The following is a 13,275-nucleotide window of genomic DNA, read 5'->3' on the forward strand; positions in this document are numbered from 1 at the left end:
ATGGTGTCTACAGCTCTTGATAATAATATCAAGATAACCTAATAATACCTATTAGGTTTCACCAGCTTCTTTGATCTCAGCTGGCTGCAGAGCAAGAATCCCTCCACCTTTTTGAAAGCTCAGGGCTAGTCAGTGCACAGCTTGTGACTCACATCCATCCTACCCATGAAAATAAATACACTGTGTATTGTAAGAGTGTATTCAGAGTGTAAATACACACTGTTGTATACACTCTCTGTATTATATACACAGAGTGTATATAGAGAGTGTATATAATAATACACTGTGTGTATTATACACACAGAGTGAAAGAAAACAGACTGAACCACAGCAAACAAAGTACTAGTAAACAACCTATCCCCTTCTGGAGAAATGCTTATGGCAACAAAAATTAAGAGCCTTTCACTCTTTTGCAGAAATAGAAGTAGCAGCTGGAGTGCCTGGTGAAGCTCGCGACAGGGAGGGATTCCTAAGGGCTGGGAAGGCACAAAAATGAAATGGTAAGCTACACTTTTCTTGTGCTGCGAAGCAGCTGAAGCTTGGGGGCAGAAGGAATTTCGTTTAATTATCAGTAGAAAATAATCTCAAGAACAAACTATGACTATGTATACGCAATTAACTTTGTCCACATGAGAATGCAAGCAGGAAGTATGGGTCTGGTGTTTGCGACAGAAGCCCCATCCCATTATGACCATTAAGAAACCTCAGATCTATAGGCAGGAGATACAATCCACACCAAGACTAGACAACAAGACAAGATAGGGTTTCTAACCCATCCAGCTTCATAGCCAAATTCTCTTCACAGATGAGGGAGTTGTGAAACAGGGCATAAATTATGCCAGAGAAAAGGTCTTTGATCTCTGCTCTAGCATTCTAACAAAGCATTTGGCATTTCTCTCTCACTTTATTAGGGAGACTGCTCTCTGGATGGTTGCCTGCTTACTGTTTGCGTCTCTACCCAGAGGTAAATATACTATAATACACATCTAGGAGTTTGTGGAAGTATTTATATGTGAATACACAAACTGCAAACTGAGAATCTTGGAGCAAAACAAAACAAATACATGCTTTGCTTTGAATATATTTCATCACAGTCCAAGGTTTGGAAGCACAGGTGATAACCTTCAGATAAACCTCTACATCTGAAAGAAGTGGTTTCAAGGTTAAGGTGTTTCAGGCCCACAAATATTTACCTGTAAAGTTTATACTGCCCACATCCTTAAAAATACCCTACCATTTCCATAATGTTAAGGATGACTTGGAATCTCATCCTTCACAACCCCCAACTGCCTTGCATCTGGTTTTGTATTTAAACTCATTAAGTTGCTGGGCTCACTACAGGCATAACCAAGTAAGTGAAAGGACTGGAGCCCAGCAGCAGTCTCTCTCCCTGAATCTTTGCACATGCTCTGCCAAGTTCTAGCAGAGTTGGGTTTCTGACATTACATAGATTAGATATGATCTTCCCTATGAAAGAGATACACTAGTATGTGGCGGTGAGAGAGTTTTCTACAAGCTGCAGGGGCAACTCCCTGTAATTTCTTTATCTGAGGCTTTAATTCAGCAATATTAAGACCTCTGTGTGTGGTCAAGACTCCCCTGTTTGCCCTGAAGTGCCTCACGTTTACCAGGCACTGCAGTGGTTCAGGAGGTTACACTTCATCTGGAACTAGTCTCCCTCTCTCTTCTGGAGGCACAACTGACATATTTAGGGAAAACTTTCATGTGCCTCCACAGAGCAGTATGAAAAGTCTATTGCCACTCAAGATCTGCTCTTTCAGTAGCTGAGTACACCTGCAAGCATGTGGAGCCATCTAAGTGACTACGCTTTGACTGTTTCCCCCCCCCCCCCCCCCCCGCCTAAAATAAGGGAATTCAAGTTCAGTGTTCCTGAGCAAGCAACTGGGATTGCAAAGAACCCCTACCCTCCCCAAAATACTTTTGCATGTAGATGAGACATAAGCCTGTAAGGAATCACACACTACCTTGTCAGGGTAACACATTTCTGTTTGAGCTCATAAGTACTCAGAAACCCAAGAAATTCCCTGTTGCCTTGTTTCTAACACTGGAACATTTTTCTACTTAACTCATTACTTCCACTATTAAACTACTTTGTCTAGTGTCAGAACTGTGCTACTATCACCAGAGCGAACTTGAGAGACACACTCAAGAGCTTTCCACTTCCAGGCTCTTTTCCGCAAGGCATAAATTCTAGATCACCTACTGGCATCCCAGATTCCTCCAGTACAAGCAATATATAATTAATAAACAAAGATGATTACCCTAGATCATCTTCAGGGGGGAAAGGAGGGAGAAACAAAAAAGCCCAGTCTTTATGAGCTTCCCTGCACCACACTTTGGATACTGAAGCAGCAGTGTTTTCTCATTGTAGGAATCTTACAGATTGGTTAAATTAGCACATTCAACTTCACCTTGATAGTCTTAAACATTTGGGCAATATTTAAAACACGCAATTAAAAAAAAAAAAACAAACAAACCACAAAATAAACTCATCTCACTTTACATTTGAGTCTTACAACTGCAAGTGAAAGCTGTGTGCCAACATGCATTTTTTCCAAGGTAGAGAACTGCACCTTCCACATGCAAAGCTTACCAGGTAGATCAGATGAGCGCTACTCGCCCTGCTTCGCACACCCCAGCAGCAGCTGCCACCATCCCCACTGCACGGCTGCTTCGGTTTTTTGGCCAGGAAGCTCTCTGCTTCCACACCTCCTGGTGCATCAATCACCTGAGTGAGAAGCTTAACACAGCATCACCAGTCTTCAGCATGACTTTTCTCTTCTCATGACTGGCTTCCATAACAGCACTTATTTGACTTGTACCCAAAAGTCTGCTCTTCCCATCTACAAAAGACTTCATGCAGCTGTAGGCTCTGTTAAATAACTCATTACAGCCAGGTTTCAGTCACCTGTTCTTGTCCCAGGCAACTTCAGCAGTGCCTCCTTTTTTTGCCTCCTGCTGCCCTGGTTTTACCAGCTGAAAGCAGTGTAGGGCAGGGTGGTTTGAACCCCATGGGTGTTTATAGAGTCATCACAAGTGTTACAAGGTTTTGTACACTGTTATCATGCAGGAAAGGAACGGTTATGCTAGGCTCAGATATGCTGGGCACCGCTGTCCTCCATCTTCAGAAAAAGAATAAAGAGCCAAAAAGCCAAGAGATGCACTTCTAAAACCAATATGAAATTTAGAAGTGACCACAATCAGGAGACAGGACCAACACTCTTTCTCCCTTTTGCTCATTAAGCAAATGCTTATTGTCCATTTTTCTGAACAGAGCTACAAGTTTTGTTGATTTCAGGATTATCTTTTCTTCATCCATGTGCAACACCATACGTTGCAAGCACTCTCTCTCCTAATGGCATCCTGTGGACAGGACTCTTCCCACCAGAAAGCTCTTCCAGAGGCTCACTTCTTCCAGGGCTTACAGAACACCTGCAGCAGCCTCATCTCCCCGCTGTGGTTAGCTAACCGCGGTCAGCCATGACCGCAGTCCGCTTTCAGACATGGCCTTGCCTCAGAGAGACTCCGCTGCGCCACAGCCTTGCTTGGCTCCCCAGGCCCAAACAGCTCAGGGATGGGCCTCAGGCTGCTCCCACCCCTCCCTGCCCTTCCTCAGCTGGCGGTGGCCCTTCTAGGCGTGCTGGGTACAGCTGATGGCCCTGCCGGGGTGTGTCACTAATTGCAGGGCTGAGGCAGTTTCCTCGGGGAGCGTAGGGTCATACGTGCTGTGGCAGTAAGGGTACAGTGCAGTGGAGGCTGAACTTTATTATAAATAAAGACCCTTGTTTGGATACTGTTGTAATTTAGGTTCCCCTTGAGAAGCAAAACCTGGTCAGCGACTGATACGGTCTGAAAATGGTTGAGCTCTCCATGCAGTCAGGGGAGTCTCCTTCCACCGACAGCCAGAAATAGCACTGGGGATATGTGTTTTTTTCAGCTAAAAGTTTACATTTTTGGGCAAAAGTAGACTGGGATTTTCAGCTGAAAAATCTGAAAACCTAAGGAAAGCAGATGATTGGTGATGGAGTTATAATCGAAGATACTTATTTGGCTCTGCGATTTAGCTTTCTGAATTATACTTTTCTTTCTGCTTTTATGTCTGGATGGACACAATGTGACACCAAACAAGCCTCAAAACAGACACCGATTAATACAGTAACAGAGGCCTGCGCGTGTAACAAGCTGAGCCCTGGCTGATGTCAGTGACTTCAAGGGGGAATTGGGACTCCCTTTGGCCTTTAGCCCAATATATGCACAGAGCTGGTGCAGGCCTAGAACACAGGAATGACCACACTGTGACCAAGAACATGTATTTCTATGTTTAGTCTGATTATTTACCCCTTATGCTTCTGTCCTGGTTTCAGCTGGGACAGAGTTAACTCTCTTCTTAGTAGCTGGTACAGTGCTGTGTTTTGGATTTAGCGTGAGAATGATGTTGATAACACTCTGATGTTTTAGTTGTTGCTAAGTAGCGCTTATCTTAAGCCAAGGCCTTTTCAGTTTCCCATGCTCTGCCAGCAAGCAGGTGTGCAAGAAGCTGGGAGGGAGCACAGCCAGGGCAGCTGACCTGAACTAGCCAAAGGGGTATTCCATACCATGGAACGTCATGCCCAGTATATAAACAGGGGGGAGTTGACCGGGAGGGGCAGACCGCTGCTCAGGCATCGGTCAGCGGGTGGTGAGCAATTGCATTGTGCATCACTGTTTTTTTTTAATTTTCCCCCCGTTCCTTTTTTTGTTATATTCCTTTTCATTACTATTATTATATTTCATTATTACTATTGTTAGTATTATATTTTACTTTAGTTATTAAACTGTTCTTATCTCAACCCACGAGTTTTACTTATTTTTCCCTTTCCTCCTCCTCCCCTACTGGGAGGGGGGAGGGGGAAGCGGCTGCATGGTGCTGAGTTGCTGACTGGGGTTAAACCATGACAGCTTCACAGAACTTTGGCCATGCAAACAGATTGAGTGGTTTCACAGTTAATTTTAGCTTTTCTTCTTGGCACAATCGCAGACTCATGCTGCTTTTGTTCTGCTCCCTGCTGGGGATGAGTTTTCCATCCAAATTAATTCATCTGCATTTTAATTTGTAAAATCATTTTATGAAACAGGTTTGGTCAAAGTGTTCATTTAAGCCCACATTTTGTGCTGAAAATACCTAGTTGTCTATGCTTTATAAATGCATAAAAACCTTCTTCCCTAACCCAGTCTTCCCCTAGAGAAAATAACAGCACAATCTAGTAAGAGTTGTCCTACATGACAGTGGCAGACTCCTCCATTTGTGCAAGTTTTAGTATACTTTCAACTAACTTGGAAGAATTTATAAAAATAATTAGTATCACAGTTATTAAATGAACAGTGTGTATAAGTGAGATGCATCTGGCTTCTTGCTCTGCCTGTCTGCCTGTTTGTTCACCAGCAGGCTACCCTCACCCCGGTTCCTGCCTGTGCTGGAACTGGTTGGTAAGGTTGGTGACATCTCTGCCCGATGTCCAGGCCACCCGTTCAAAATATCTGCCTCCCCAAGGTCTTGGAAAAGTAATTTACCTAAAGTGGGAATGACAGACCTTCTTTCTGGGGTGCTGGGAGAATAACTCCACCAAAGAGTATGAGAGGCCACAGGACAGGTGTTAGCAAGAGTGCACCAAGCCAAACCTCCAGAAAAAAGCCCTGTTCTGTCAGACCCTTTGCAAGATGTCGCAGGAGAAGGGAGACGGGGGCCTCTAGCACATTAATTACAAATTGGGAGCCACGATCTGATAGACGAGCAAGGGAGTTGGGAGAGACCAGACTCATCCAGGACTTTTCTCTTGCTGATATAAGACCCTTTTCACGCTTCTCCTTTTTTCAGCCAGACTTCCTACAGAACCAAAACTTGCCTAATCATGTCTGCCCATCTTCACTTCCCTGCATCCCCTTTTCCTCTTGTGAACTGATCGATTAATTGAAATCAAATCAGACACCTGATGTCGAAGACTAAGATCCCCAGAAGCTGGGAGAAAAATCACCGGCTAAGGAGACAGGTTCAAGCAGCACCCACACTGACAAAGTGAAGGCAACTTGCGCAGAGCAACATCTGTCGTGCTGCACAGCTGGCTGGACACTGAGCATACATGGCCCTCAGTCCTGGCATAGCACATACTGCCTCCTGCCTGGCTGGGAGCAGGAGGACATGGGCAGAAGAAGCAGGAGGAAGACAGGCAATGATGGTGTGATGAAGCCATGTTATAGGAAACCTGGTGTCCCTAGCTCTGCTGCGCACTGAGAAAGTTGTCTGTTTTTTATTCCAGGTCAACCAGACACAACGTGCCATGCATTTGTTGGAGAAACTGTCGTTTTGCCTTGCACCACCACCTCTCCTGGAGACCTGATCCTTTCCAATTCAATGCTCTACTGGCAGATAGACTCTGTCTTAGTGCACTTTTTTCACAACGGGCAAGATTCGCTGACGTTCCAGGACAAACGTTACCATGGCAGAACTAGTCTTTTTTTGGACCAGACGAAACATGGCAACTTTTCCTTAAAGCTCTCCAATGTCCAGTTACTGGACACAGCTGTATATACTTGCATCTACAAACAGACTGGGGATCATCCCAACAAAACACAGAAATCTAAAATTAAACTCATTGTATCAGGTAAGATTTTTTTTTAGTTCAGAGGAGGAGTTGAGGGCAGCATTTCTTGTTGACAAGCCATACATGGCCATCGACTGGGATGACTTCAATTTCTAAAGCAAATCTTCACTCAGTTTCACTCTGTTCCTTGTTTTTGTTGGAAGAATAAGTGAGAAGGGAGAAAAAATGCATCTTTGTTAAGCTTCAGCACAGCATATCCACAGAAGCAGCAGGACTTCCGAAGGCAAGCCACCTGCCTCTTTCCCCTCCCTTTGCAGGAGACATTAATGAATAATGAGGTCTCCCCGACTTTTAAGCATTTGGTTATTTATGGGTTTGTACTGTCCTGGATCCACCTTGTCCCAGAGGAATGGGAGAGTTTATTTCATTGTTTGCACTTGGTCTGTGAAGCAGGATTAGTTTCATGTCTGGCAATTGGATCCGAAGTCCAGGCCATATACGCTTTCAGACGAAAGACAGGCAGTTGCTAAGTCCCTTTTCCCTTGCAGCTGGAAGATCTGGATCTGGTGGCAAGGCTGGACACATGCAACAAGAATTATGATTTTTCTTCCTTAGGAAAATGAGTGAGACCGTAATACATGCTTGAATAATGCCAAACTGAGCTAACATGTTTGAGCTACCTACAAGCATGGTCAGCAGAATGATGGGGCATTGGGTTTGACCAGCTGACCAACTGAAAAAGCAAATTTAAAAAAGGGGATACACATCAAAACAAATCATAGGTTTTTTAAGGTGTCTTGCTTGAATAAATCAGCTGGAAACTTTCATTATGGCCAACCACACATTTCATTCTGTTTAAAATAGAAAAAATTTTTTTTCAAGTAATACAAACCCTTTAATATCTTTGTTTTAATGCACATCATTCTCAAGAGAAAAATGTTTTTAAGATGTAAAACTTAAAAATTCACAAAAGTGAAATACTTCTGTTCAGAAAATTTCAAAGTGAAATGTTTTTCAGTTTTCAAAATTAAAAAAAAAGTGTTTTGAAAATGCAGAATCAAAATGTTTTCATCATCTAGTTTTTGGGAGCAGTAAGGTGTCTTTTACTCTGATTTAATTCTGTGATCATATTTAAACTTTCAATTTGTTTGACAAATGTATTCGTTCTCAGAAAAAAAAACCCACTAACCCTTAGATCAATTATCAGTACCCTTTTTCTGTTCTAGGCTCAAACAAATAACTCTGATTATTGTGGTTTTTTCCAGCTCCATCTAGTACTGAGGAGGCTCCTTCCCCTTCTGGTAACGCAATACTCCTTAACCTGCTAAGTGTCTAAGTGATTATCCAGTGCTTTAATTTGAATTTGCAAGATTGGTAAAATGTGCTGAATAGAGAAAGTCCAATAGACTTACGGTGCTTGTTCTCTCTTACTAAGTCTAGCAAAATACAGCTGTCCCAGACAGGTAAAAATATCTCCACCACTAAGACAGACCTAGACTGCAGGAAGAACACTACTGAAGTGCCAGCAGTCACTAGTCCATAAAGCTACTCACCATTATGGGCATCATAAAAATCAATAAAAACCAAGTAACACGGAAGCCATACGATTCTGGGAGTTAAGGCCTCTGTAAATTACCTTGGTATGAATGAACTACCAGATCAAGAGATTTGGGGGTCCTTTTGGGTAAATAAGGTAATAAATATTCTAAAAATACATGATTAATGAGTCCACATAAGCTCTTCTGGGAAAACTAAAGTAGATCTCATCCAAAGGCAATTCTGAAGTATAGTGCAGATGCTAACGCCTAGGTTTAATCATTACAGAGAAGTAACTACATTAGGGTCATTTGTAAACACTTCTGGAGTGAATGCAATACAGAAGGGCTGTCCAGCTCTGACATGCCATCGTCAGCAAATTCTCCCGTAAAAATCCTGCTTGTAACCCAAATCAATCTTATTAGCTCTACAGACTCCTAAATTAGTATCAAACCTGTAACATTTTGTCATATAAAAATCAATAGCTGCAACCTGTATTTTACTCAGTGTAGCTGAAAGATATCATCCATTACATAACAATAATTATATTACAGGTAACGTAATAAATTCAGCCACAATATGACGTTGCAGCCAGATTAAGCAGCAATAAACTCAAATAGAAACTAAGGAAGAGAAATATTGCAGTGTTTTATCTCATGACCACACAGGAAAAATCAACTCCATACTTCAAGAGCAATAAACAACTTGAAAAATTGCAGGAAAAATCCTTTTTAGACCAAAGATAGCTCCTCTAGCTGGCTTAAAGGTCTTTAAAAAACATGAAGTTAAATTCAAGATGGTATCATGTGCCTTCAGTGACACAGCACCACATTATAACATTATAAAAGCAAACAGAACAGGAGCTAGAATATCTCTAGCTGTTACCTTCCACAAGAAATAAGAGATTATCAAGGGTCAAACTTTTTAATGCAGTGGCAGTGGAAGTTTCTCAAAACCAAAACGTAAGTAGGCTATATTTAAAGGAGATAGTTGTATGTATGTTTGACTCAGCTGAAAACTTTATGACAACTTTTCTTCAATATAAACTATTTCTGTCCATGAAAAGGTATTTTCATTGGGGAAAAAAAAAGTGATTGGGACAAGGGGGTGTTTCAGCTTTGCTATAGGAGAACAAACTGAATCACACACTTCAGACACCTGAAGGTTCTTGCACTGCTGGATTTTGGGGGGCTTGGGGATAGAGGAAAGAACAAAAGTCTAACTTTTGAAACATAATTTTTTTCAAAAAGGAAAAAATATTTCCTGTTGTCAACTTCTTTTAAAGAAAATCACCAGCCACGGCTCCCAATATTTTATTTTCAGCAATTTCTTAAGAAAGAGAGGAAGAAAATCTGTTTTGTATTAGTTGTTATTTTGGAAGGGACTTAGAAAAGTTAAATGACCTGCTGAGAACAAAGACACTGTATGCAGAAATAGCTCTCACACTTTGCAGTCATCATAACCAGATCAGCAGATATTTATTATTTTTACATAAAACAGAAACAGTTTTGATCTGCTTCACTTCTGCTTTGTTTCTGTTTTCTTTATTTGCTGGATTGATTATTTTTCCTAATTATTTTAAAGAGCCTAATTTTACTGTCAGTCTGGGTTTCTTGCGAGACTCCTTCTGGGTTGATCAAAATGTGTTTTAATTTTTTTCTGGGAAAAATGACAGTGCCTAGGCCTGGAAGAGTTCACAAGAGGCCAGGAGACTTGCTATAATCCTACATTTATTTCAAACAGTTACTGAGGACTACACGATGTTTACTTGCTTTTTACATGTTAATACCGCATACTCCTCCTAGGAAGAGGGGGAGGAAGCACCCCTACTAGCGATAAGTTAACTGCAGCAACAAACTGAAAGCTGATACCACAGCAATAGGAACAGCCAAAGAATTGGTACAGAAAACAATATACAGCCTGATCTTCCCAGAGAAGGACTTGGACCTAAACACTTATAGGAAAAATTTCTCTACGGCTTAAGTCAGGGGTTCAAAATCTTTTTTCACTTGGGTACTAAATCCAGCACAGGTTGCAGGTACCATCTGTGCCAAGGCTAATCCGTGCCGTGTGTCCACGTTGTGGCTTACGTACCAATAGTGGCACACAGTGCTGCTACCACCTAAGCGTCTGTGGCCTAGACTTTTTAATACTTATTACCATTATTTATGGACTCTTAATCACAACGCCTATCTCAGGCCCCGAGTAGGTAGAATGATAATATATTTTATACTCTTTTAGTTGTTGTTCTGTCAGGATTTTAAACAAGTATTCTCGGTCATCCAGAAAAGGAAGTTGTATTCATTGTTGCTGAGTGTCTGTGCCTTTTCTATGAAGGACAAAAAATGATTTGTCACACTACTTTGAGGCTGGTTTTTCTGGATGGCACACACACACACAAAAAGGAGAACTTTGAAAATGAGCCAAAATCCACATGATTTTAGAAACAATCTTCCGTCAATGCATTCATGTAAAATACATCACACAAACTTCAAATACACTTCTTGTCAAGCCACCAGTTACATGCCGACTTTCTCTTTTTTAATTTTTCAGGATACAGTCAGATTTCCCCCAGAAGCCCTGCTGATGCGCCGTGTCTGGCTATGCTTCCCCTCTCTTTCCACCTCCTGGTCACACTGGGGGTTCGGTACTTGTAACTGGGGAAGCCAACCTTCTCTTTGGGAAGTTCTCCTCACCAGCGGACCTCGCTGGGCAGAACAGCTCTGTAGGGTTAGCATGACAACTGTTCCAGAGCCACATGAAAGAAACACCAATAGCTGAAAACAGACCGAGCACTAGGTGTTTATGTCCCACATTTTGGTGTTCCACAAAACCAAAGGCAGCAAAACTCAGAGGTGGCAAGTCTGCTTTTTCATTTGTTTCTTGGAGCCCGTTCCAGTGCTGCCGGTATGAACATTTTATTTTGGATTTTGTGGTTTTGCTTTAATGACAGGATAAAAGACTCACAAAACTACACGGTCACATTATAATTGACCCTAGTGAGATCTTTTGCCTAAGATCTCAGCTGCCGTCCTTCAAGAGAAGTGAAAGGAGGAGAAGGGGTAATTACCGTCTGTGTCAGATAAAAACTGGAAGTAGGAAGACGCTCGCGTTTTGTGAAACAAAAGGATGGAAATCTTGTGAAACTTGAGCCTGTGGAACTTCAGCTTCTATTTTTACTCTTAAGCGTCATGGGCTATCAGTAACAACTTTTTTTCCACAAGAAATGTAGTATTTCTTCAGCGGAAGGGTGAAGCTGACTGAGAAAGATGATGGAAGTTCATAAAACATCAACATAGAGGAAGGAAGTGATGTATTATTACAAAATCCACTTCTAAATAAGCCAAAAGCTTTAGAAGGCTGAATTCAGTATTTTCTCTTTTTGTCGTGAAACACAGCAAGGTAAATGTGATCATCGCGCAACAGCTGGATTCTTAAGCTAGAACTGTGCAATAAGAAATTGTTACTGTGACAATGTCACTTCTCTAAAAACAGTACCTTTGGAGGAAAAAAGAATTAAAAACTGGTCAGAATAATTGTAACTGATACCTATGCAAATTAAACGGGTTTAGTTCTGGAAATGTTCGATTCAGGTAGCACAGATGTCCTGTGTAAAACTAAGATTGAAAGGATCCTGTATGCCAACAATATCAAGAAAGCGCAGAAGTTCTGTTTCAGGCCAGAGCTGCTGCAGCCGCCCTATTACAGAACTGAGAAGCATCCGGAGAACTACTCACCCAGGCTGGTGAACAGCGGTGACTGCAACACACTCCTTCTGGCTGAGCCCTCAAGCAGAGGGAAGTGACTCACACAGATGCACATAAAGTCATGTTGATTTGGAACAGTTCCACCCTCTTTCCAACGGAGAGACAGGATTGTTTTGCAAGGAAGGGAACAGAATAAAATAGAGCTTAAAATGGTATCCATTGAGGTAAAGGAGATAGTTACCTTTGACCTTCTTAACAAAGGGTCCTTTCCCCATGGTGGGGAAGAGAGACAAAATCCCATGCACAGCCTGTCCTGCTGCTGCAGTGAAGCTCAGCTGGTCCTTAGGCTACCCTGGGTACAGAGCAGCTAACAGCCGGGGTCCCACTTCACAGGAAGATTTGAATATAAGAACTGTACACACTATGATTGTCTTTTTGTGTCCTACCCTCCAACTGTTTGTCTCAGATTCCATGTATTTTTCAAAATAAAAGTCGATTAAAAATAAAAACTTAAAAAAAAAACCCTGATGAGAGCAATTGCTTGGTCTCCAAGAGTTCTTTCTTTGTATTCCAGTTGTTCCTACAGTTAGCTAGGCTCCCTGTGCAATCAGAAAGTCCAAAGGTGGAATTCATACAGGTCTGTCATTCCCAAAAGTCTGAATTGCTTGCCCTCATCTCAAGGACTGTATGACTTCTAAAAATCTAACAGCCACTTAAGCAGCCCTCCACTTTTCGAAAGGTGTCATGAGGCACATGAACAACATGAGCACCTCCACTCACAAGTGCAAGCTGTGTGACAATTTCTTGGGCAAACAAATGTATAATTACTTAAATACTTTCATGCGGGCATGCAGGGCTAGAACAGAGCCTCACTGCCGTGGAAAGGGACAGCCCACCTGCGCATTTAGGAGCAGGCACTGTGCTGGCTGGTGCCTATGAGGAATGCCCAATTCCCTCAGTCATCTGCCTCTTTCACCCTCAGAAATGATTCTCCCTGCCTGTACAAACTGGCATGAATCACAGTAAGCACATGAGCAGATGAAGGTAGGAGGAATGAAGGGTGGGGGGAAGAAGACTGAATAACCTCTAAATGTTGCTTACAACCCCACTTTTTTATGACTCAGATTTGCAGCGGCACTTGGGATGTTTAAACGTCCCTGTTTATTATATTTTCCCAGAGCTGTAGTTAATGCCATTCCCAGTAGTAATATACGACTGCCATTCCGTTTTCCTGGGAGACTGCAAGGGAAGGTTTGAATGACTACCAGACCTTGATTTGTCCTTCCTTGCCTGGGCGATGACAGAGCAAGCATATGTCTTAAAGTTCACTCAATGTGCAGAACATGAGCAGCGCGTACTTGTGTTTTCCAGAGTTTCATCGCGAACGAGAGGGATAGCTTTGAAAACTAAGGAGCACAATAACAATTCACACA

The 13,275-nt window shown here is 42.1% G+C and overlaps 1 protein-coding gene across 2 annotated transcripts; it reads left to right on the plus strand.

Annotated features, from left to right (window-relative positions):
• Nucleotides 1–454: 454 nt before the first annotated feature.
• Nucleotides 455–12,370, plus strand: LOC127027140 (V-set domain-containing T-cell activation inhibitor 1-like). Of its 2 annotated transcripts, none has more exons than XM_050912656.1 (5): nt 455–500; nt 912–964; nt 6,315–6,659; nt 7,865–7,935; nt 10,689–12,370. In XM_050912656.1, exons 1-4 carry the CDS (start codon nt 493–495, stop codon nt 7,933–7,935), a joined length of 477 nt encoding a protein of 158 aa, XP_050768613.1. In that variant the 5' UTR covers nt 455–492; the 3' UTR covers nt 10,689–12,370. The 2 variants fall into 2 exon arrangements, with proteins under 2 accessions (XP_050768613.1, XP_050768603.1); XM_050912646.1 differs by having other exon boundaries at nt 7,865–7,900.
• Nucleotides 12,371–13,275: the final 905 nt, after the last annotated feature.

This window comes from Gymnogyps californianus, chromosome 1 (assembly GCF_018139145.2).
Source record: "Gymnogyps californianus isolate 813 chromosome 1, ASM1813914v2, whole genome shotgun sequence".
Taxonomy (NCBI): domain Eukaryota; kingdom Metazoa; phylum Chordata; class Aves; order Accipitriformes; family Cathartidae; genus Gymnogyps; species Gymnogyps californianus.